Here is a 26,976-nt window from a genome sequence, read left to right on the forward strand (position 1 = left end):
GTCCAGAGGGTGAGGCAGGCGGGTTGAATTATATTGAGGTGATTTACGATGCAGCATTGAGAATTCATCTGCCGCATTTACCTATTCCCCAGTTAGCTGCGTAGCGTTGATCTGGCAAAAATCAATGTACGCGCTGCCAGTTATACTTTTGTTTCAGCGGCTGCTTCAACTTTGTCTGCTGCTGCTATCTAATATATACATCTTGAGCATCAATCAAGCATAAATGAAAAAGTAGCATTACAAGTGAAGCAGACTGCCCTTTGGCGCCACGCTAGTGCTCAAGCAGATGAAGGAATCTGCTTATACGCACATACATACAACATATATATGTACATACATATCAGCGAGAACAGCACTATAATATGCCCCTGGGATATCTAACTAATTGAGTTCTTCGATTGTGAGTAGCGTATAAAGTTTAGCCGCCAAGCAACTAAGAAACGTTAACAGATTGCACACAGCAGGTGAAAAGAGGATGAATAGCTAAGCCGCACATATTTCCATACTATACATACTCATAAGTATCAATAAAATTGTATGCCTGATGTTGCAAGTTTGCTGCCAAGTTCCACGGAAACTCTGCGAGCAAAATTTGCATGTTGAGCGCTCGGGGTAATTAAAGTTTCAGAATAGCATGGTTATGCGTATTGTAAATCTTGTAATTTACTATAAAAGTCTCATAAATACTGGCTAGTTACAATATTGTTATTACAACGACACTTAATATTTATTGATTGTTTAGCTGACACCTGGTATAATTGCATTTTAGCAGCTATTATAGAAATCATAACATATAACTTTGTAAATATTTCATTATAATGCGGGAAATAAATGCAAATAATTCCAATATAAACCAATAAAAGTGCCCAACACGCTAATTGCACATCAGGGAGCACCTCATTTGCATAGTTTCGTGCAAACAAAAATGAACGACCACATGCACATAGTAAGTAAAGCCCAGATTTTATTTACAATACACACATATACTTGTATATAGGTGTATGATTAAATAAATATATGCATGTGTGTGTGTGGCTTAAAGAGTTCATTCCAATAGCCCCCATTGGATGTGAATGGCCGACATTGACAAGAAATTTATGTATTTTTCAGTAGCCAACTTATAATAATTTATGTTTGTAAACACATGTAAAAACACATTCATACACAGATGGTCAAAATAATAAGTACACCATTACTTGGCTCATTTAAATTGTTTTTTATTCTCATTATAAATCTGGCAGTTCCTACTAGCTCGTTCAGCTATGCCAAGCCCTCGTATTCTTTAATTTCTAAAAGGAGTTGAAAAACTCTCGTCCGCTTTAAAAACAACGGATGCTCAAATCTCGTTCAAATCTTTTATAAAGAAATACCCATTTGCTCCTTTAAGAACCATTACATCAGAATTGCTTCAGAAATTTAATCTCTTCGAACACAATCCGTCGTCGATAACATAAAGCTGATATCTCGAAAAGGTTCATTGCTGCATACAATAATTGAGAAAACGCTTAGAATTTGTCAGTCTGCTTGAAGTGGAATACATGGTGGAAACAAAATGGCCATTATTTTAGGTAAAGAACTTAACAAACACGTGGGAGAGGCCACATACTGCACAATAATGATCCAAAGCATACAGTCAAAGTCACCAAATATTAGATTAAAAGCAATAAAGCTACTTTGCTGGACGTTCCAGCAAAGTCCGTCGAAAATCCTTAGACTAAGTTACTTCGAGGAATCGAAGACGAAGGTTTTTTGAAACAAAGACCAAATATAGGACTTCATTTATAAAAACTTAGTGCGAGATTCTAATGGAGACTTGCAGAAACTTTATGCCAAAAAGTACTAACGATAAAAAAATAGTGCAGATGTACCGAATACTAACAACAACTACGTAAACTTACAAAATGATCCGATTCAATAAAAATAATACATTTGGGGTTATTTTTACGTGATGACTTACTATTGTGTTTAATCATTTATGAATCGTTTAATCTTTTGCTTTAATTATTCATTTTGAGGTAATGCTGAATAAAGGAAAATAAAAACTAAATTGTGTATTTCGATGAACAATAAAAGTGTACCTATTATTTTGATCATCTGTGTACTCATACGTATACATATGTATGAATATTTGAATGTATGTGCATGCCAATTGCCACTTGACATATTGCTATTTTACTAAAATGAAACTACTAAGTAGAAAGTCAAACTGCCAAACCCAGCGCCAACAGATTCGCAAGCTGTACAAGTGGATTGTTAAGCTTACACTCACACACACACACACACACACACACACGCACAGACACAAATAGAAAACTTTTACAAAACGGATGTGCGTGCCTGCATTTGCGACGTCATTGTTGTTGCACGCCACACTGTGCTCCCCTTTGCCAATGTAAGCAACGCCAACGCTAACGTCATTGTCATAAAATGCACAAATTTATTGAGTGCATGTTGTATGCGTAATATTTTAAAGTGCACACACATCAGATATTAATACATATGCACATATGCGAGTGTGTGCACACCCACTTATGTAAAATGTGCAGACACTTGGCACGTCTCTAAATAGGGCTGGACAACGAGTATTGCGAGAAGAAACTACCTTGATTAGAACATCAGATTTGACATATGATTTCGCAGAAGCATTAAAGTGGAGAACCTAGTTGATTTCAGTTAACTTCGCATAAAACGCTGTTAATTACAATTTATACATTCAACTTAATTAATTGAAAGTAGTTCAGAATATTCATTTTATGCTTGAATTCAGGTTAATATGTAGAAAATAAAATAAAAATAAAATAAATACAAAAATATCTCCATTATAGCTAACGCGACAATAAAACCGTCCAACATGGAATCATATTTATGTTCATTTTACTATACTTGTAGATAGTTTGTATTTATTTTAATATAGTTTATTTATTTATTCACATCTCACTATATTATGGATTACGGAGGAGAGTAATCGTTTAACCACAAGGCTGAAAATTAATCTTCATTAATTGAATAAAATTGTATTCCTTCGAGCCTATACCCTTTTCAAAGTAGCTTCTACAAAAACGTCAAATGTCAAATTTACAGACGTTGTCTTCATGATAAATACATAGCACATAGATTGTTTAAATTGGTCACTTTGTTCACTTTGAAAAAATACTACTGAAGTACTTGAGGTGGGTCCTCAACCAGCCCGCGTATTTTCTTAAGATAAAATCAGAGTATAGAAACGGTATTACACCTTCTTTTGCAGCAATCTTGCGACAGTCTAAAATCAATATTCAATACCACCAATTTAATGAAATCATATTTCAGATTAGCATAGAAATTCTTTGTAGCACTTCAACCAGATGGACAAAATAATCTCAATATGTGAATATATGTAATGGGAAAGTCGTTGGCAATAAGCTTCGATAATTTATAGGAAGATTGCGCTAAGCAACAAAAACAAGTTAATGAAGTTTTCTGAGGGGCTTATATCAAGTATTATATAAAGAAGCTTCTGCGCGAGAGTATATGCCATACAAGCCCATTTTCCAGCCCTGGTGTTAGATAGATTTTTGTTGTTAGTAGTGGTGGCTGCTTGTAATGCTTGCTTGTGTGTGTGTGTGTGTGTGTGTGTGTGTGTGTGTGTGTGTGTCTGGAGCATCTTACGTGGCTGACATAATTTCGTTGCTGGCTTTGAATGTTGTGGCTGATGCGGCGCCTTGTTTATTGCTGTTGTTCTTGTTGTTGTTGTTATTATTTTTAGTTGCAATTTAAATTATTGCTGACTGAAGTTGCCAAGGCGCCTGTCTAAGAATAGCTTGCCCAACAGCAACAACAACAGTAACAGCAGCGATGTCGACGATAACGACAAGGATGATGGGCACGATTTGGGTGTAAGCTTCATGCTCGCTGAGTGTGTATATATATAAAGATGTGTGTGTGTATGTGTGTGTGTGTGTGTGTGATGGTTGGGCCGTGGCAGTGCGCCCATGACTTTGTTGTTCGCGTTCTGTTTGTTTTGGCTTTTCCCGTGCTTTGTGTGCCAAAAATACACGCTTAATCAATTTTCGTTTAGATTTTATTTAATTTTTTTCTTCATATTTGGCATTTTGTAACAGCGTCGTGCAGAGTTTTAATTAAATACATATATGCGTAGGGCTGCCAACTACGAGCAACAATTCACGCACTTGCCGAGCAAACAGCAAATTAATCATACGTCATGTTGTCAGCTCAATGAAAAGCTTGCATAAATCTTCCGCGAAATGCACTGAACTGTAAATATGCACACGTCTCGACAATTCTGTGAGTATGTGTGTATGCGTGCATGTCATGTGGGTGGGTGTGTCCGTGTATGTGTTTGTTTGCGTTTGTTTCGCTAAATTGTTTGAAATCTGCACAATTTTTACGAAATTGAAAAGGGAGCCAGCGGGCGCAATTTTATTTCAGTGAAACGATAGATTCCTATCCTTTTTATTGTTTCTTTGTCTGTTCGTCACGTATTTCCGCACACATATTCATTTATTTGCACAATTTTTGACAAATTTCTAGTCAACCTACATATGTAAAATGACAGTCAAATAAAACCGCATCGAAAGAGTAAAAAAGTGGGAAGCATGGCTTTGCAAACAAGCCAACAAAAAGTAAATAACAACACTGCACGTGCATGAATTTGTTATTTGTTATTGCTGTTGCTTGTAGAAAAGCAGAAAAGTCTAAAGTGTGTCAATTCTTTTTCAGCTTGCGTTGAAATGCAAAAAGTTTTTTGGCGCACAAACAAAATTGCCCAAAAAACCAAACCTATTTCCTAAATAAAAATAAAGAAACAGCCACAAAAATCCCAAAACAAGCAAAAAGAAAAATACGCAAAAGGCTAACAAAATTTATTGTATAATAAAGTTGAAAAAAAGGGTAAAAATAGGAGAGAACCTTTAAAGCTTGCTAGAGATAAACAAAAAATGTAACAAACTGTTCTTGTTTATTTTTGTTGTTGGAATTAAAAAACGCTCCATATCTGAGAAACAAAACGTTTTTGAGTTAAATTTATAACAATTTGTGTTTATTTAACCAACTATAAAGTTGACAGTAGACGTTTTTTCAAACTAATCCAAACTAAATGTTGAAAAATATTTAATGTCTTTCTATTATTTACAACTATTCATCGTCATTGAAACAAACTGGATTTTTTTTGCATGGTACTATATATCAACTAAATTGATGCCACTTTAATACGGAGACATGTTGACTCTCTACTTATTATGCACTCTGTTCATGAATGACCTTCCTTCCTTATTGAATCTATCAGGCACTGGGCCAATTAAATCAATTATCTTAACACCACTAAGCTACTGAACTGTTCTCTATGCTGGAATACTACAAGTACTAATGTGTCCAGAAACAATTTCTTTTTATATCTCTTCAAGGTCTAAACTGGAATTCATAGTTCTTAGCGTTGCGTTCCTCCACAAATTGGTTGTTGAGGAAGTTGATCCTTCTGCCATTTTAGAACGTATTTATTGCTTAGTACCTTCCAGACAAACAAAGAACAATTTATGCTTTAGCTTTAACGAATTTTCTCAGTTGAACGCTCCTTCTCTTTACTAAAAGCATTTTTTATCAACAACCTCAGACAGAATAACTGCAAAATTTTTTATAAATGGGAGCCAAATTTGCTAAATCACTTACAATTTATTATTATTTATTTTGAAAGTAAAATTTATTTAACAAATCTCATTCCAAATTATTAAAAAGTCATACTACAAAAATTTATTGAGTAATGTATTTATTGAGTATATGTATGTGTTCTATTTTAATTGAGTTTCCAAAAAGACGATATGCATCCACTGTACTGTGCTTCTTTTTAAAGCAGGCTCAGGTATCACACAATGTACAGCGTACGAAGAGTTGCCTTTAAAAATTAAAGCCAAACAATGCATAATGAAGCCCATGGCGAAGGTTGCCTAGCCACGGGCCAATAATAAATGAGTTGTATTTTTTTTTTGCCTTATTAATTAAGTACCTTTTTGTTGTGCCACAGTTTTTAGTTACTTGGTAAAGATTTGCGCGATATGCCTGACATTTTGAAGGAGAAAAATAAGTGCCGTTCATTTATCACCTTTTCGGAATTTAAGGCAGTAAAATGTCTATCAAAAAATCAAAATGTATAAACTTTTGTCGGAATATAATACATTTCAATTGAAACTACCTCTGCATAAATGCAAAACTCTGCTTTCAACCAGATAGGTTACAAAAATGTTTTTATTTAAATGACCCGACCTGCCATAATAATAAACAAAAACTCTCGCAGCATGCGCAAAAACTGCATTGTTCATGGCGCAAATTTAATAATCGAAATGCATTTTATCAAAATATTTTGATTTCAAGTGCGAAGTGGAATCAGAATAAATAAATGAAAAACTATACTGTCGGGCAGCACATATTCTTTTGTTAACATTAAACATGAGTGCGTACGGCAAAGATAATAATGAATTACGAATTGAATTGCAGATGCTAGGCTAAGTATGCGTAAGTCATTGTCAGAGCAATCATGGAATACCAAAAGGAGCAATGCCAATAATAGGCCATTAAATTTTTAATTAATCAATGCAACACAGTGGGACATACAATGAGTTATTATGCTGTTATTGCTATGTCAACAAATTGAATAATTTCTGCAGGATATTAAACCAATGCCAATTACTGCTGTATATAATAAACTATTAATAGGAATTCCTACAGTTAAAAGTTACGACTTATATTAAATTCTGCCATTATCTCTTCTAAACCCCCTGCTAAGGTTCGTTCTTTTAGTTTTTATGCTGAAAGATAAGTCGCATAAAAATATTAATATGCAGAAGATGTTAAAATTGTTGCAAAACTAGAACGATGGGTTGAGAAAACTTTATAATTGAGTGGGCTGCTACTTATAGCACCAAAACATTAAAAAGCTACATAGAAATTAACATATGTAACTTATTTATTTATGTTTGAATATTACACTTCTCCTTTTCTTCAAAGGGGCCATATATTTTAACTTGTAATCCCCTGTTTTTACTTACAATAAGTGTTCGCATTCCAATTGTTTGAAACAATTAATGGAAAACAGTATTTACCAAAATAGAGAGACGTTTTGAACAGATTTTGAATATAAAAACGAAAATAAATGACATCTTATACTTGTATTTAAATTATTCTGGAATTAACTGATTACCGTGATATCCTGTAGTTTCTTTCTTTAAATATGAATTGCGCATTATAAACTAAACTTTCAAGTTAACGAATTTAGAAAGTTAACCATAGCGAGGAGATCTGCAGTATTTAATGGATATCACTTTAATTAGCTCAAAGTGCTTTTGACCAGCTCGGATGGCTCTTGACTCCATTACTCATAAATTGAAATGTAATGTCAATAAATCGTCGCAATTAATTTCAGCATGAACTTTAATTACAAATCATTGAATATGTATCATATCGATTGACCTAATTACTGGCCACACTTTTCAGGCTTCAGAATTAGGGACAACATGGTATTATGTTATGACTAATTTATTGATGTTTGCAATGTGACATTTAGCTTCACAACTTAAACGAAATAAATTGTTCCAAATGTAACTAAAATTGTCACAGTTGCAGGTTTTTATGTTGTTTAAAAAACTAATATGAACTATTCAATATTTATGTAGAATTGGGCTTTTTTGACAGTTAGCCATGTTAGCCATAAAACATTCCAAAAACAATATTCTGGGATTTGTAAACTAGATTTTTTATAGGGCTTTTAATTTTTTTTTTTTTTTTAAATTTGATTGATTTTTATTCTTCACAAGATTTACAAATTTTCCCTTAATGTTTTCCAATTATTTATCCATGATTTATATTATTGAACTAAAAATTATAGTTATCCAAACGTTTTTGTTGTTCGTTTCAAAATATTTATGTATTTATTGAATAATATTCACTTTATGCATAAACTTGATTTGAATTCATCAGCATGCACGATTATAGAATTAGAGGTAAATAATAGAATTGAAGGCTAATAATTAAATGCCAAATAAGTCATATTATGGCTCTCAAATTTAATAACTTAAATTGTGCTTAAACCCTAGTCGAGTTCATTATACCAAGTGGTTTCCACAGGCTTGAAATGTCGGCTCACATCAGTTGCTAAGTCAAGCTACTGCACTATACATAAGTAAGTAAAGTAGAAGGAAGAAGCAATCGAGAAAATGAATGCGAACTTGTAAGTTGGATTAACTTTGCGTTGCAATTTGTTTTGGACAGCACAAAGTTTAGTTTACTTTAGTTTTGAGGTTGGTCCTGAGGCTGCGGCTAAGGCGTAATACTCACAAATTAAAGCCAATTGGCAGGCTCCAAAGTAGGACCGATTACTGTTGCCTACCCAGACCATTATAGCAGCTGAGGGGGTGTGGTGTGGACATCCCCTGTCAACGTTTGCCACTTGAAACAATTTACGAGCTGTGCGCCCATGGGAGTTGACCCGTAACGCTCTTTTTTATATATGTACGTACATATATTAGCCTTTGCCAAGAATCTGTGATAGGAGTTAGTTCAGCAATGCCGTCGGCCCAACGTGATGTGCTCGTATGTGTTTTTAACGTGTCGCTCCAATATAATGGCCGATAAATTAATTAACACTCGATAAAGTCATTGTCACGATTAATTATAACGCACAGCGCTGGGGTTTCGCAACGAAAATGTCCTTTTAATAGTTTCGCACGCATGTAGCGAGTTTTTCTAATGCCGCCCCCCTTCGCCAACACCGACACCCACGTCTCAATAACTTGAACGCCAACATATTCAGAGCAATTAGGTGCAAGCAAACACAAGGGTTAATGTTGATTAAATATGTATGGCAAGTGTGCCCACGACGAGTTTTATTTTTATGGCTGTAAAGAGTCTGGGCCATGAATTTATTAATGCGCTGCAACAGTTAATGATTTTATTGCCACTTGACTTGCAAGCCAACCATATACTATAAGCACAAAAAAGTAGACACAAGAATGTCAACTACGTTAAGGAAAATTTATGACCCCAGCTCATGAATATTATCAATGCCAAGAACAATAGCAGAAAGTCAGACGATGGCGTCTAGGGACTAAGATGACCATTAACCCATACAACAAGAAACGGAATACAGCAATCTAGTTTTGAAACTTGCTGTAAGCTGTAAATGAAGTTCTCATGCTTTTTTAAATTGTCCGCTCATCTTAAATGCTATTTCAATTTGGCACTTCCGTTTCCGTCGTCGCATCGAAAGCGAAAGTGGTCATTGCGCTGGACCAATGCGGATGGTTCTATTCTTCGTCCGTATTGTCCTTGTCCGACGTCGTTGACTGTTACTTCATTACAGCACTCACACAACCATACGATATAGTCAGCTTACCATCATCGTCCTCATACGTGTCCATACTCTGGTGCTCTTTCAGACTCACACATTCACCAACACAAACATACAGACGCACACCCGCACATTAAAGAAACAGTCAGGCAAAGAGCGTTATCTGCTTTATTTTGCATAATTGAATAAATTTTTACATGCACTTTACACTCGTTTTAAATTCGTGGCAAATTAAACTTTCACATTTCACTTAAGTGATTTGCATCATACAGAAGCCAGCTATCATGTATTTACAATTTCAAAATTTCTGCGGTTATGTTGAAACGTTCGCGTTTTTCCGCTCGCATACGCTACGTTTGAAAGTTCCGCTATAACTGAAACTACGAAGGAATGTTCCAAACGTTGTTATGTTAGCTAGCTAAGAAAAGCTCAGCAAAGGACTTTAAAAGGACAACAATAGCTTTTGTATATTCAAAAGAGTAAGTAACGGCCAGTTCTAAAGTAGAGTCAATGCTATTAGCCATGTCACTGCACTGTGAATACCGACAAAAGCTAGCTGCTATACAATTATAAAGCAGCTGTACAATATGTCTTTTTTGGAATGATGTGTAAACACTTTATATATTAGCACGTAAACAACGCTGTCGCTCAAGCAAACTTCTATTATATTGAATTGTTAAATAACTAGAGAATTAAGCAAAGTTTGACATGGCTCACTACAAGGGTGCCGCTAGTGAGGCGGGGCGCGCCGCCCAACTTATGAAAAAACGAGAAATCCAACAGCAGGAGATCGAATTTCGTAAGAAAAAAATCGAGGAGGAACTGAAGTTAGACAAGATTGAAAACAAATTCGCCACCCATTATGATGCCGTGGAGCAGCAGCTCAAGTCGTCGACCATTGGTCTGGTCACGCTGGATGAGATGAAAGCCAAACAGGAGGACATTGTACGCGAGCGAGAAAAAAAATTGGCACAGAAACGAGACGAAAAGGATCGAGAGAAACAACGTGCTTTGGAGGCTATTCAGGCGGAAAAGAACAAACAGAAACGGCAAATTCAAGCACTTTCATTTAATATGGACGACGACGAAGAGGATGACGATGGCGATGGTAGTGACAAAGAAGCGGATGACTTCAAGTTTGAGAAGCCCAGCAACAGCAAGTGGGCTGAGCTAAAGGATGATGCAATTCCCTCGAAAAAGAAGAAAATCTGTAAGAATCCCGATGTGGATACATCTTTTCTACCTGACCGCGAGCGTGAAGAGCAGGAAAACCGCTTGCGTGAGCAATTGCGTCAAGAATGGGTCATGCAGCAGGCGGAACTTAAAGACGAAGACATTTCAATTACCTTCAGCTACTGGGACGGCTCTGGACATCGACGCAACGTGCACATGAAAAAGGGTAACTCCATCTATCAGTTCCTACAAAAATGCTTGGAGCTCCTGCGCAAAGAGTTCATTGAGCTAAAAACTGTTATGGCCGATCAGCTAATGTACGTTAAAGAGGACTTGATACTGCCACATCATTACTCTTTTTACGACTTTATAGTGACGAAGGCGCGCGGAAAATCCGGGCCGCTCTTTCAGTTCGATGTACACGACGATGTGCGCATGATCAGCGATGCCTCCGTAGAGAAAGAGGAATCCCATGCGGGCAAAGTACTGTTGCGGTCTTGGTATGAACGCAATAAGCACATCTTCCCAGCAAGTCGCTGGGAGCCATACGACCCCACAAAATCCTATGACAAATACACGATTAAGGATAAGAGTAAAAAGTAATTAATTAATTAAGTACATTCATTTTTATTAAACAATAACTAATTCTGAATGCTGTAAATGATTTTACCTAATAAATATAATATGTATTTAAAGATTGTTTAGACATCTTTGTAATCCATTATGATGTATTTTCATTTGATTTTGATTTAACAAACCGCTTTCGACGTTGCGCAACACTGTTATCGAATTTGTGGCCAAAACTATCGTATCATATATCGAGGTCCGACATCAGCACCGTCGATGTTTTCTTATTAGTACTCACAACTTATCACTCTGACGCGGTATTGCCCTGTGCGTTGCGCTGTTTAATTTATTTGTTTTATCGCGGAATGTGTTTAAATTCTAAATAATTACATTATCGCAAAGTAAATAGCAGTGATAACAGTGTCTAGTGGGTATGTGCTTGTGCAAATGAATCGCCCTCGCATCGCGCAGCTTCTGCTTCTGAAAACAGGTACGCGCTGCTTCTAAAATTGCTGGCCCTGTGTGGGAGTTTTGTCGCTGTCGCCGTCGTCAGCCCATGTCATCTTCTTAATACAAAAATAAACTTAATGTTTACTTGCCCATCACGTATCGCTCGATTATGGAAGTAGTTTGTTGAAAATATGCGCGTTTATTTCATAACTAAATTTGTTTGAGTTGATTGTGTTTTGCATAGAATTTTGTGCAGGCGCCGCTTCCTTGTACAGGAAAAATCAATAAAGTCCAATTGTGACAATGCGTGCATCTGTGTGTGTGTGTGTATGTGAGAGTGAGAAGATGACTTTGTATACGTGTGCGCAAAAACGTTGAGTGTCTCCTTTATCAGCACTCGCCTTCCATGTAACCTGTGTGTGTGTATGTATGTGGGTGTGTGCGTGTGTGTGTGATTATATATTCGAATTGGATGCTTGAACTTATTGGAGGCCAGCAGCAGCCACCGCTTCCACTACTGTTGTGCGATTGTTATGCGATATGATCTGTAGAGTGAATGTTGCGCGCCTAATTGATAAGTACTACATATGTTTTTTACTGTTGCTCTTTTACCACTTCCACTGCATAATAGTAATTAATCACTCGGCATGGGTCTGTTGTCTATGCATTGTTTATGCTCAGTCTTTGTCAGTTGCACGGCCAAATTAGCTTTAAAATATTTATCATACATGGTGTTTGAGTTTCTGCTGTCGTATTGTTTCTTTCCTTGCCACAGCAAATAAACATTATTCGTGCATACATATGTATGTACGTACATGTGTCTGCATTAAGTTAATTTCCCTTTTACTTTACGTAATCATGAATATGCTGGGCAAAGACATTGCAAACAAAAAACTTTGCACAAGCGACAACAGTAACAACGACGGCAATGAAAACTACATCAATACTACTAGCAGCGATCATCAAACCAACTCACTCAAACACACCCTAGCGCATATTATTATTATTTATATTTTTGCGCATACTACATATTTGCGGCCTCTCATGCCCATCCATGGCTTTTTATTACTTTTCGCTTGCTTCCACCGTCTGCTTCGTCATCCCGTCCTCTCTTTCCATTTCCATAAACACTTTGATAGTTCTGCCAGTTGACTTTTCGGTATGCAAAATGTGTGCCAAACGCTTCCTCTTGCCATTTTAGTGGGTTTGTGCGCCGGTTAATGACCAGCAGGGCGGGCGCGGCTGACTACACATTTTTCACTTGCCAGCCAACATTTGTACAATGCTACATATTCGAATGTACAAGAATGTATATACAAACATATATACATTGTACATACATATGTATGTAGTATGAGTGTAGGTTTTATTTGATTGATGAAACACAGTTGATTCATCATTTACGGCGGCCATGCCATGCCGGCCAAAATACTATACATGTGTCTACATTCTTATCTACCATAACTTTTTATTTGCCACCAATTTATTATTTGTTATATGACAAAATTCTGGAAATATGAAAGAACCATACTATATTAGAGCATTGGAGCCGGAAACTTGTCTGTAAGACTGAACTACATTTTTTTTTAATTCTAGCTCTTTTGTTTAATTATTTGAGAGTTACATTCAACAATAAAAATAAATGTATATAAAATGTTAAAGCTTTTACAAAATATAGAATATGAAAAATCTCCATTCACAAAATTCCAAATCCCTAACAAAATTGTAGATTTTAAAGTGATCTGAAAACAGTCAATAGAGTATTCAATTCCCTTTTAATAATTAGTAATTATCCAATGCATTATGCCCCGTTTTGCCCTTAGTAGCTTACGCACTTTATCAAAATCATTTACTTCAGAAACATATACAAGACATAACATTCAACATTCCTCATTAGGATTCTAATGAATCTTAGACTGCATAACAAGTGTCATTTAAATAGTCAGTCAAGTTAATAAGTTACTTTGAACTCAATTGGATAATAAGTTACCACATACATACTTAACAAGAGAAAACATTTAAGTGGCCTTTCACTTGATTTGCTGCTAAATACGATACCAACATTTTGTATCATTACCGGAACATTTTTAGTGAATAGAATTCACCTTGAAGAATAAAAATTGTTTTTAATTGCTTTGCAAATGAATGCTTTCGCCAATTTTCTGCTGTCGGCAATTGTCCAAAGCTTTCTGAGTGGCACATTAATCCCAAAAGAGAATTATTGATTTCCAAACGCGAAAAGAATTAAATGAATTGAAACATTTTTCGCCATTTCAATGAATTAAGACATAGCCTACTTGTTATAAAGTTCGCAGTATATGCATATGGAAGAGATATTTTAGTGTGAAAACAAACTCGTGTAGTCGGTATAATTATTTAAATTAGAAAAGAGCTTTCAATTACGAATATAAATACGTATATCAAATCATATAATATATAAACGATTTTGAATGTAAATCCTCTATAATCGAACTTTAGCTTATTAACTATTAAAACGTTTGATTTTTTAGCTAACTAAAAAAATAGATAGATTCATTCAATCTCATTAAAGAAGTATACTATGTATATTTATTAATACATTGGCAGCCTAAGCTTTAGTTTATAAATAATCACATTTCACGAGTATGCACATATTTAGTTAACTTTTACAACAAATCAAATCAATTATCTTCAAAATATTACATTTATAAAACTCAGCATGTGCTTCTCTATAAACATTTTACACAATTCAAGTAAACATTTAAAATGAAAGATCGATCATAATTAGATGGCGTAGACTGCATTCAACAAACATAACTTCAGCGTTGCCTTGAAGGGCTTGTGGATAGAAACTCTGTTCACTAGTAATGTGTAGTAGTAGCCCACAAATGACATAATCCGCTGCACTGCTTCATTGCACAATACGAATGATAAATAACTTGCTTGTCCATTTCTTTGCCCATAGCGCATTACAAATGCGTTTTTACAAAAAGCTACAAACATACTATACAAGTACTTACAGTTGCATACATAAACAATAAATATAATGCGAATACTTATACGTATGTGCATACGATTTAGTGGGAAATGGATTTGCAAATGCATACAAATATATTTTAATAAAATAGTTCATTTACTGTGCCAATTGGAGCTTGCCTCAACGTTGACTTCGAGTGCCCGCCTTGGTAAATGGAAGCAGGGCGCACTTTTTAAACTCCATGACCTGCTTCAAGATTAGCGCATACATACATCATGTATATGCATGCATACGAAATTAGCCCTAATTTACTCAGACTTGAGACAAACTATGCTGGGCCACACTCACTTAAGCACGCACCACTCGAGTTGAAGTGGCGATGGTGACGGTGACGGTGATGGTGGCGGTGGCGCATGCGCCAATGCAATAAAATGCACCAACAACTATGGCCCCAAAATTGCATCGCATAACTCAACGGCAGCTCAAATGAAAACCACATACAGCTAGATAGATACATACCTACAACATACTGCGAAAAAGTATCTGTATCTTTTTTAATACAAGTCATGCACTGGAAATTCCGTAAATACAGCGACTGCGACGGCGATGATGCCGCCAACTTTCTAAAAGATGCAACGCAAGACAGCAGCCGCTCCAGCTAATAATGATAATGATGCTTGTAGTTGTTGCAGTTATAGTCGTTGTTATACATATAGTATACTATACTCGTACTTGCAGTTGTTTCTGATGCTCATAACAGATTGTGTTTACATTCACGGTGGGCCGCCGCTGCACACCTGATTTATATACGTATGTACCTGTTGATATAGTCAGTTTTAGCGGGAAAGGGCGAAATTAAGAAACGCAGTAGCATTAATCTTAGACATCTGATTAAATACAGGTATTAATATGCATTAAAGTCTGGGTAAAAACAAATACAAAGCAACTTAACTGAGTGGAGCAAACAAAAATAAAACTTGAAAGTTTACTAAATTAAAAGAAAATATTAATCTACTAATCAGTATTTGGTGCTTATAAATTCGCAGTTTGTATTAGAGCTAAACCAGATCACTGAAGTATTTACACAAAGCGCTATCTCAGTAGTCCAAAACTGATTCCAAGTATCAAATGATTTATTTACAAATCAACGTAGAGTTTTGAATATTCTTTATTCATTTTAAGCCATTTTGATTATATTTTACAAAATCCTCGTTAGCAAAATTAATATTTGTCCATGATTTATTTGAGATATGGTATATAGTAAAAAGATTATGTTATTTATTCAAATTTATTGTCACAACTTAAAAAAAAAAAATTAAAGAGTATATTTCTCTCTCTCTCTTTAAAATTATTCACACAAAAGTATTTAAATACTTCTTGATTGCCAAGCATAGCTTCAACATTTATTTATATCCTTTAAACCATATCACCAATACATCTTAAATCTATCTAGTGTTACAATGACCCAATAAATAAGTAGGATCTTATTAAACTAAGTAATTATACTATAGCGAATGCTACAGAAGTTTTCTTTTTAATAGACTTAATACATTTCGCGACTAATGGCAATTGTGTCTAGCTTGCTAACCCAGACGAACGCACAACTATAAATAGAGCTAGTCAGCCCCCCCCCCTACAACGCATCAGCACGCGTTGACTTGCTGACTGACCACTAATGTTGCTAAATTTATAACAAAATGCCAAATCTTGTGTCTTATTTTGCAGGCCGATCTGTAAGCAAGTGATGGCCTCACATTAAGAAGTAGTGTTGAAGCAGAAAATCCCAGAACTATGTTCCAGCCGGCACCGCTGCCGCCACCATCGGCAGAGGAAGATGCTGCACGGACTCCGCCGCCACTGACGCCGGAACTTGAGGCAGGTATGGCCAGCATTCTCATAGATAATGGCGATATTATGGATGATGTCGATGTGGATGCAATGCCCGAACGTAAGCCTCATTTTCTGGACTATGATGCCGTTCCGCCACCAGAGTATGAAGAGAACTATGCCTACGGCCCCAATGCAGCTGGGGAGCAGCTAAAAATGGACAAGAAATATGAGCGTGATGGCGAGATAAGCGACTATGAGTTGGCGGCTAGTGGTTATACGAAAAAGGAGTTCACCCAGGATGACAATACGTTGCATTTTACACAGGTGGCTGGGCAGAAGGCGACAGTTTCGGCTAAGCCCAAACATTTTCTGGACGAGAATCCCATACCCCCGGATTATATGCTGGCACAAGAGCTGCGTGAGCATCGAAGCTTGGATCGCAATTTTGAGCGGCAGGCGGAGCAGCAAAAACAGCAGCAGCAGCGCACATCTTCGCCAGCGGCGTCGTTAAGCGGTGGTCGCAAGAACTCGGTGGAACGCAGCAGTGGTGGCTCAAGTCGCGCCTCGCGTGAGCGAAACAAAGAACCATCGTATACACTCTCACGGTTTCTGGATGGTGATGTGCCGCCATTGCCCAGAGTACCGAAAGGTGCCGCCTGGACAGAAAGTTTCGAGGAGCGTTATGGCGAAGCCGACGATACGCTCGGCTCAAAAGTGGAATGCGTATATTCGCTGCTTTCGATGCTGGGTTCAAATGATCCGCTGGAGATGTCCAAGAAATTTTTAGAGTTATCTGGCAACGCACAAACCTGCGCCACCCTGAGACGCTCTGGATGTATGCCGCTGTTGGTGCAAATGATGCACGCCCCTGACAATGAGGAAACGGTTAGAAAATACGCTAGCTTGGCGTTGCATAATGTAGTGCACAGTCATCCGGATGAGAAGGCGGGAAGACGTGAAGCCAAAGTGCTGCGGCTTCTGGATCAGATCATGGACTATTGCAACTTTTTGAAAACGTTGCTGCAGAGCGGCGGTGAGGCAATTGCAGATGATTCAGATCGTCACCCATTGGCAGCCATTTCATCACTGATGAAGGTCAGTTTCGATGAGGAGCATCGGCATGCGATGTGCGAGCTGGGCGCTCTGCAGGCCATCCCGAATCTGGTGCATTTGGACCATGCTGTGCATGGACCAAAGCCGGAGGATCAATGCTGCAATTCACTCCGCCGGTATGCTCTAATGGCCCTTACAAATCTTACCTTTGGAGATGAGAATAATAAGGCACTGTTGTGTGGTCAAAAACAGTTCATGGAGGCGCTGGTCGCCCAATTGGACTCGGCACCGGATGATCTACTGCAGGTAACCGCCAGTGTGCTGCGAAATCTATCATGGCGAGCGGATCAGAATATGAAAGCAGTACTAAATGAAATTGGCACAGTCACTGCTCTCGCCCTAGCAGCTATGAAAAATAAGAGTGAGAATACATTGAAGGCCATTCTGTCGGCGCTTTGGAACCTCTCAGCCCACTGCAGCACCAACAAGGCAGAGTTTTGTGCCGTGGATGGAGCGCTGGCATTTCTAGTGCGCATGCTCAGCTACGAAGGACCGAGCAAGACCCTTAAGATCATTGAGAATGCTGGTGGTATTCTCCGCAATGTGTCCAGTCACATTGCTGTCTGTGAACCCTACCGTCAGGTATTGCGGGAGCACAATTGTTTATCCATACTCCTACAACAGCTCAAATCGGAAAGCTTGACTGTGGTGAGCAATTCTTGTGGAACATTGTGGAATCTGTCGGCTCGCTGTCCCGAAGATCAGAAATTCCTGTGGGATAATGGAGCAGTACCCATGTTGCGCTCGCTCATACACTCCAAACATGCAATGATCTCAGAGGGCAGCAGCTCAGCGTTGAAGAATCTACTAAATTTTCGACCGGCGGTGCAAAATCAGCACCAACTCGATCCGATAGCACGTTCTATGGGTCTGAAGAAGTTGCCCACACTGACAGCGAGAAAGCAAAAGGCATTGCAACAAGAACTGGGCGAGAAACATCATGAAGAGACATGCGATAATTTAGACATGGGTCAAAGCAGCAGCAGCGTCACAGGAGGCAGGGCTGTTAAGGAGCGATCTGTCAGCTCAAATTTGGAGTTACTCGCTAATGGAATTACGCGCAAATACCCTTTAGTGGGAGGCGCTGGAGCTGTCGGGGGCGTTGCTGCTGTGACACCAACTGGCAGCGGAGCGCGCCTGACACGCTCAGCCTTGCTAACAAAGAGTGAGAGTCGTGACTCAGTCTTTTCAGCGAAGTCAGACACTGCTTATGAGCATCTAATGCGCTCCCACTCTGCCTCAGAAGCAGCCGCGCGTCAGTCTCAATTCCCTACTGCCTCGGTGGCAGCAGTGGCTTTTGAGCTGGAGCACGATGTTGAGGCCATCGAGGAGCAGCCTATTGATTATTCCGTTAAATACAATGAAAGCGTCTCCCTGACCAAGACGTCATCCACAACATATCAGGAAACGGACTTGGATCAACCAACAGACTTTAGTTTACGCTATGCTGAAAATCAAATCGAATCCGATGTTGACATATCGCCACCGGAGGTGGCAAACAGTGCGGAGGTGCAGGCTCAAACGCAAGCGAATCCTCCGCCGACAACAATTGGTGCCACAGCTAAAGTGCAGACCGAAAGCAAGCCGGGTCAGGAGATATTGCTTATCCTGGAAGATAGCGTCAAGTGTTATCAGACCGAGGATACGCCCTATGTTATATCGAATGCTGCCTCTGTAACGGATTTACAACAGGCAGCCAAATCAGAGCCAGTCGTGGCTGAATCGGGTCATATTATTAAGTCAAATGGAAGGCAGGAGGCACCTAAGAAAGCTATTAAGATGGCTCCGCAGTACGGTTCCGGCTCTTATACGCCAGAGAAACCCATTAACTATTGTGAAGAAGGTACTCCTGGCTATTTCAGTCGCTACGATTCCCTGAGTAGCCTTGATGACTCATCGGCAGTTCCGGCAGGCTCCTCATCAGCGCTTGGAGCAGCAGCACCGCAAACTAACCTATCTTCCAGCGTATCCAAACTCAGTAAGGAAACTGATGCAAATACCCACGTTGAGTCCAAGCCCACAAATAGTCTGCAAACGAAAGAGGCCACTCCCAATTCTGCTCTCGAGACCCCACTTATGTTCTCTCGTCGCAGTTCCATGGACTCGCTTGTGAATGAGGACGTAGGCCCCTGTGATGACAAGAGCTCGGTGGTGAGCGACTTTAGTCGCTTAGCCAGTGGCGTAATTTCCCCGTCTGAACTTCCCGATTCACCTACCCAAAGTATGCCGCAGTCGCCGCGACGCAACAGTGCAAACGGTCAACCCTGTTCCGGATCCCAGCAATCCCCAATAGCGCCCCGCAGTATAACTTGCAAGCGACCGTTGCGGAGCGTATTCGAAGATGATCTCAGCACCTTCAATGTGGAGCACACGCCGGCGCAATTCTCTTGTGCCACCAGTCTGAGCAACCTCAGCATTGTTGACGATGAGCAGCCAATAGGAGAAATTGCAAGCTCATCAAAGCCAGGTGAGGTAGCGACTGCTACACAACCTACCAACTGCGTCGCCTTGCCATCCGAGGGCGAGGAGGATGAGTTCACAAATATGGGAAACAACAACGATGATTTGTTGCTGGCCAGCTGTATCAATATTGGCATGAATCGCACAGCGGAGCGCAAGCAGTCCAAGCAAGAAGCGATTGCTGCCACAGCTTCCAACGGTGAGGAGCCGCTTCGCTATTGCACAGAAGATACGCCGGCATTGCTCTCCAAAGTGGGCAGTAACACGAATCTGTCAGCCATCTCCATCAATTCAAATTATGCAGTAGGCGGCGAAGACGTAGCTCCAAAGCAACCCCAACGCTACTCGCTTAATTTATCCGACGATGTCAGCTCCAATGCCTCAGAGAGTGGAGCGGCAGCACAGTCGGCCGATCTGCTTCAGCAATGCATACGAGTGGGCATGCAAAAGCCCAGTATGGATGCCATTGCTATGTTGAGGCGAGGTGGAAACGTATTGCCAGCGTACTTGCCCGTGGGCGATGAGATGAACAAATATCTGGTCGAGGATAGTCCATGCAATTTTTCAGTTGTCTCTGGACTGTCCAACTTGACTGTCGGCTCCAGTTTGGTGGGTCCGGCTGTCCAACTACAGGAGCATACTGAGTAAGTTTTCTTAAGTTTTAAATTGACTATTGCAGCTAAAAAGCTAATCAAACCGTTGCAGTTCCACAAGCAACAATACTTCTGCTGCCACATCCAAGCCCCAGTCGGGTAAGGTGGTAGTAGCGCCCCAGGAGGATGTTAGACGGCAGCACCAATGGCAAGATGATTCACTGAGCTCATTATCTATAGATTCCGAGGACGATACCAACTTATTAAGTCAGGTAATTTACCGCGACTTCATTCCCTAACCGTTCTCTAAACGCACTTCAATTTCAGGCTATTGCCGCTGGCTGCAACAGACCCAAATCAAATCTTGGTTTCAGCTCAACAAATTCGACTACCAAGCGGTCAAGCTCACTGTCCTCTTCCCAGCCCATGGCAATAAATGCGGCTACCTCGGCATCTTCATTGAATTCAGCGATGACAGCACGTAATTATCAACGACAGTTGAAGCAACGTTCCTCCTCCGGCACGGCAACTGCCGCTCAAAATGAATCATATAGCTCTGTGGACTCTAGCGATTCAAATGAAAACCAATCCAAGTCCCTTTTCGAACTATGCATACTAAAAGGCATGTACAAGTCTAAGGAACCGGGCTCAACGCGCAAACAATCGACCGCCAGCTCCTCCACACAATCTAATCCCAATCTAAAGCAATTTGATTCGCTTCCGGTCCAATTGTCTCAGCCTAAGTCTTATACGCCCAGCCGGCAGCGACATCATCATCACCACCATCATCATCATAGAGAACGCGAGCGAGAGCGCAAGGATGAGAAATTGTTGCAGGAATGCATAAATACAGGCATTAGCAAGAAGATAGGATCAAGCGGCACACCGACGCCGACCCATGCGCCGCTCAGCACTGCGCCAAAAAACGCCCAAGCTACGTCTGCAGCTGCATTGGAACCGTGTCACCCAATGGCGGCTACTACATTAGCAAGTGTCAGCAGCACAGCAGCAGCTCCAGACGTAGTAAAGAGGAAAGTGCACGGGCAAGCGCACAGCATCAGCAGGGAGAACAGCCACGCCGACATCACAGACGCACTAAAAAGTCCAGCGGCGATGCAATGCGTCGCAAATCTTCCAAATCTCGCGAACGGTCCCGAGACAAAAGTGAACGCTACTGGGTCTAGACAGGATGCAGATGGCGATGATCGGTCAAGCGATGAATCGAACCAATCTTTCATCATGGACACTATGGTACGCTTGGATGCTTGCTCGGCATCGCAATCGGCCACCGCCTCCACCACAAGCGACAAGCACAAGGACCCAGACCTCATGTTGAAATCAGTAGAACGTCTCACGCTGGAGTTTGTCACCTCAGCGGAGCAGCTGCGCACGGGTAGCAGCTCACAGGAGGCAGCGAAGCCTTTGGGAATTGGCACGGGATCACACAACACGTGGAATGAGAACACTTGCCCCAATGATATCTCTTTTCCCAGCGTCAGCATGTCTGCCCCTGTACTCGCATCCCTGAGCCTAGACGATGATGTTGATGGCGTTGATATTGATGAGGATCAGGCGACGGAGGCAGATGTGCACAAAGATTTGCATGACTTTGCCGAAATTACGCCGACAAACGAGGTGGCTAACATGCTGCCCTCATTTAGCATCGGTAATGGTTTAACACAGCCCAATTCGCTGGAGACTGAAACGGATACGCTGGTCAGCGCCAATGGCGACGGTTCAAGTGGTGGCTCCAGCGGCGGTCTAAACTTCCAGCTTGGTGGTGAAGTGCAGAGCGCTGCGGCAGTCGTTGGGTGTCAACCGACACCAACGTTACTCTTCAACGGCACCAGCGCCAGCATTATGACTAACTCCACTATGATTGCTTACGAAGCGCGAGCCCTAGCCGAGAATCTGCACCAGCTGCAGGCGGGGGATCGTGATGACGATGACAATACTGAATTAACATTCAGCATTAACAGTCTAGATCTGGACAATGTGCGTCCGCCTTCGGGTATGGAGTCGCTAAACATGTCCGGTTGCTATCAGGAACACTCAACGCACCAGCCCAGTTCTCTGCAGTTGCGCCCGTTTCCCAGCAAGTCGCCGAAATTTCCACGCAAGGGATTTCCCGGCGGTTTCCCCGCTGGCCTGGTAGCTAAACGCGCTCTAGGTCAGTTGGCCGGCAGCGCTGAGAGTGTGAACTCCAGTTGTAATTTACTGGACAACATCAAGCCGCCATCGCTCATGGATGAGTTGCTAGACTCCATGATCAGTGTGGATAGCATTCAGTCAGAGGTGGCTGAGGGGGAACATGGCGATTGCAGCATGGCCACAACTATATCTGTGTCAAACTATGAGACGGCAGCAGGCGGTGATGATAACACGCTCACTGTCCTCCAGAGCTGCTGCGATCAAATGCCGCGCGATGAAGATGAGGAAGATGCCACAATGAATGATTTTAGTTCGGCAGAATCGACGCCAAAACACAGTGCCACACCCTCGCCCAATCGACGTACATTGACGCCGAAGCAAAAGCGACGCGTAGCCAAAGATCGCTACAAGACCTACACAATTGCAACAGGTCCTGAGCAGCTAAATGCGCTTCAGAAACTCGCATTAGAGACGGACGAAACACTACAGATTGAGATTGTGGAAACAATACCAAGAGCGGGTGGACGCAGACGTGGCAGTGCTGACCGGTATAAGACGCAAGTTATCGAGTGTCCGAAACAGGTACTCGATGCGGGAGCAACAACATCCACTCCTCCACTTATAGATGATGATTGCCCCAGCGATCAGTTATCCTCGATTCGCGCCATGATGCAAAAGTTTACTTACATTACGAGCGAAATCAACATAAACCCGGAGGAGCCATCCCTGTCGCTGCCAACCATGCCAGCTGCAGATGATTGTCAGAGCTGTGAGTGCGATCAGAACTCGGAAACAGAGTCGTGTCATGGTCGAGAGCAGTTCGAAGTGGTGCAAAAAGTGGAGGTAGAGCAGGAACATGCGGAGGAAACAACGCCGCCAGCCACCAAGCCTGTAATCAACAAACTGCCGAGCGCAGCATCGCCAATTAAAACAGTGCGGGGACGGAAAAAGCCCGCTTATGTCTCACCCTACAGCATGCAAAGCCAACGGGCCGGAGCACAAGTGTCTACCAAAAATAAAACCCTAGCACCCACTATTTCGAAGAGAAGCGCTCCCTGCACGAACAATATTGCGCGTCCATCCCAAAAAAAGAAGATCACCAATGCTGGAGCAACGTCGACACCTGCGCCGGCGCCTGCACGCCTGGAACGTCAGGGCACATTTGTCAAAGATGAGCCCACAAATATCAATACTCAAGTACCGGTAGTTGAGGCAGCAGCTAGCACCAGTCCCAGCCATCGTACATCAAAATTGCCAACCAAACGCACAACGCCGACGAGCTCACCCAAGCGCACTGTTCCAGCAACTCGGCAAGCAGCCACACCGCAACGAGCCAATACAAACATACGTTTGTCCAGCGCCAAAGCCGCAGCGGCCTCGCGCGTGGCCATTCAAGCAACTCGCGTATCATCCACCACCCCCCCATCGCGAAGCAATTCCAATTTGAGTGGTCAGAGTGCCGCCGCCGCAGCTGCTGTTAAAATCAGTCAAGCACAAAGTCGCATTGCCAACATTTGGAAGCGGGTGGATGAGGCCAAAACCAAGCCAGCAGTGAACTCCAATCTGAAGATACAACAAACGAAATCTTCCAATACCATCAACGGTACAACGGCACGAAAACCAACGCTATTGCGCAGCTCGACCTTTGACAATACGCCGCCAGTCGCAGCTCCAAGCGCAATTGCCAAATCCAAGCTGCCCGTTGTGGGTCGCAAATAAATATCTTGCATTTCAATTCAGCTCAAGTCGGAGTCGCACAGGAAGGGAAGGATCCAAATCAAAATGCCAGGGAGGGCATACAGACAATGTTAGTGTACAAGACCGTAATGAAGGCAATAATATTGGGTTGATTTAATGTATCAGTGTGTGAACATTTTAGATACATTTACTGATCATGGATTAGGATGCATTAGGATGCAATCTCTTAATCGCTGTTTGATTAAGCGATCTATTAAATACGGTTTAATCAATTTTTTTGGAATTCTTAAATCAAGCCAATAGTCCGCGAAACAGTTACGATTTTAGTCAGGGACTACATATTCTTCTTCTACTTGACTTTAGGGATAAAGTTTAGAATAGCGAAACTTCTAGTTACTTATAATCCCACTATTCAACAACACAGTTGCCACTTGGAGCCACTTGATATAAATTAGAAATGCTCCCATTGTGTGTAGCCAAATGTATTAATACGGTAGACATTTTAATCAGGCCTTTCAAAATGTGTACAACTATATACATATACATAGCATAGCATACTACAGTATCAAAAAGTTATATACAATGCATAAATCTGAAATATATATCTACCTACTTATATATGTATAATTGTATGTATTAACATTATTGTGACTTAGCTTAGTTCTCAAAAAGACTTTTTCAACTTGTTTACACAAAACGCACTTAGCGCACAAGTTTGGAATCAAGAAAACTCACAGCTGAGTTCAATACATACAACGATATCCAAAAAGTTATACACCACCTCCCTTATTAACTATTATTATATATTATATTTTTAATATATTTTTGTTTGTTAATTTCAAATGCTTCCTTTTGCAAAACCAAATATTTTTTAAAAAACATTTATAGTCACTGCTTTTTATTAAGTTTTAATAAAGCGCTAAGTTTTTTTTTATAATTTTTTGGGGCACCTTTTTTATACTAAACGACAACTTTTACGCGACTTACATATATACATAGATAGTATTAAGTTTGATTTGATTTAAGGCGTTTACACATCTCTATATAATAAATTAATACAAAAAGCTTCAAATGCAAATAAATCAAACACACTGAATTTGTCGTTTCTGTAGCCGTTCATCCAAGATCATATGGACTGAGTGAATTTAAACCCATTATGAGTATTTATTTCAGGTCAGATCCCTAATCATCCCGAGGGAGGTTTTGCTTTCATCTTTACCGAAGATTTCCCCACACAGGGAACCTGAACACTGGATTGAGAGAGAGAACAAAGAAAAAGTTTGGCAGTTCGTTATAAAAATTTATAAAATCTATCATATTTTACCAAGCGACATTCTTAAATATGCAAATTATTTTTTATCATACATCATATATATAGTACATAACACTAAAGTTTGTTAATCTTATACCGCCACAAGCAAAGCGTAGTACTTGTATTTCACTCATTTTAAATTCTACATATAAGGTATGACTAATAAAAGCATACTTTAAAGAAGGTAATTAACATAATAATAATCTTTTGAGACCTCTTTAATCTGGCATTGGCAAGTGTTCCCTTAACGTTGAGTCACCAGCCTAGGTGGGTTGCTGGAAATCAAACCAATTCAATTGCAATCAATCAATGCATGCATAGTCGATAAGTTACAAACATAGATAAGACAAAGTGGTATATATAGCGCCACGCTTGCCCCAATATTTCAGTTCAGCAAAGTTCAACCAAGCAAAAAGATGCAAAAAGTTATCCTCCTGGCACTTCTGGTGGCGGCCACCACTACGGCAACACCCGTGAATCAGGCCAGCCCTATGAACTTTGGAGAGGCACTCACCAATATGTACACGGCCTTCCAGAAGATGATGCCTTGTGGCTATCCTGCCGATAACATTCCCGTTCTTGATCCTTTCCGCATTGAGCAACAGTCCTTCAACTCTGCTACCGATGACTACAGCTTTGTGGGTAATATTACCAACTTGTACATTACCGGTCTCAGCAACTTCCACCATGTCGGAAAGAGTTACAATGAAGACACGGGCTTTTCAAGCTTTGACATCATCTTCCCCGAGATTCAAATCCTCGGCGAATACGATGTGAATGCCTTTATGAACGTTGCGGGCTTCCCTCTTCGTTGGACTCAGAGCGGTCTCATCAATGAGAAGTTCATCGATTTGCGATATGTGGCTAGCTATACCATAGCCAGTCCCGTAAATGCTACTGATAAGCTCAGCGTTACAAACGTTAATCTAAACTTTTACTTATCCGATGCTGCCTTTGACAACTGGAACGTTTTGTGGGACATCTCGACCAACAACTTTGTGAATAAGGCCGATCGCGAATTGCTTCTGATGTTGGTGGAGCAGATTCAGCCGCAGGTGAATTATATTTTAGACAAATATGCCCTGCCCTATATTAACGAGTATCTGGGACAAATGAGCATGGATCAGCTTATTAATACTCTCAATAGCATGGCAGCTTCTTTTGAAAAGGCCGACTGCAATGTTGTGGCTTAGGCTGATATAGAAAGACTGAGAAAAGTCTAATTATAAATAAAAAGAGCATTAAAGAAATGATTTTTTGAAACTGATTTTTATTGAATAATATGAGTTTGTTGGGGTATCCTCTATCAATTTGGTTTAATTACAATCACAATTATTTT

At 40.3% G+C, this 26,976-nt stretch overlaps 3 protein-coding genes across 3 annotated transcripts; all 3 read left to right on the top strand.

Annotated features, from left to right (window-relative positions):
- Window positions 1-9,976: 9,976 nt before the first annotated feature.
- Window positions 9,977-11,202, top strand: LOC115621316 (protein FAM50 homolog). Its single transcript, XM_030514933.1, has one exon. The coding sequence runs from the start codon at window positions 10,043-10,045 to the stop codon at window positions 11,108-11,110; it is 1,068 nt and encodes a 355-aa protein (XP_030370793.1). The 5' UTR covers window positions 9,977-10,042; the 3' UTR covers window positions 11,111-11,202.
- A 213-nt stretch (window positions 11,203-11,415) lies between these two features.
- On the top strand, window positions 11,416-25,412 carry LOC115621842 (adenomatous polyposis coli protein). The gene is made up of 4 exons (XM_030515653.1): window positions 11,416-11,564; window positions 16,206-20,527; window positions 20,589-20,748; window positions 20,804-25,412. The coding sequence occupies exons 2-4, from the start codon at window positions 16,272-16,274 to the stop codon at window positions 24,344-24,346; spliced, it is 7,959 nt and encodes a 2,652-aa protein (XP_030371513.1). The 5' UTR covers window positions 11,416-11,564; window positions 16,206-16,271; the 3' UTR covers window positions 24,347-25,412.
- Window positions 25,413-26,053: 641 nt separating this feature from the next.
- LOC115620230 lies at window positions 26,054-26,830 on the top strand. Its single transcript, XM_030513372.1, has one exon. It carries the CDS (start codon window positions 26,054-26,056, stop codon window positions 26,828-26,830), a length of 777 nt encoding a protein of 258 aa, XP_030369232.1.
- Window positions 26,831-26,976: the final 146 nt, after the last annotated feature.

This window comes from Scaptodrosophila lebanonensis, unplaced genomic scaffold (assembly GCF_003285725.1).
Source record: "Scaptodrosophila lebanonensis strain 11010-0011.00,11010-0021.00 unplaced genomic scaffold, SlebRS2 tig00000024-arrow-pilon, whole genome shotgun sequence".
NCBI lineage: Eukaryota > Metazoa > Arthropoda > Insecta > Diptera > Drosophilidae > Scaptodrosophila > Scaptodrosophila lebanonensis.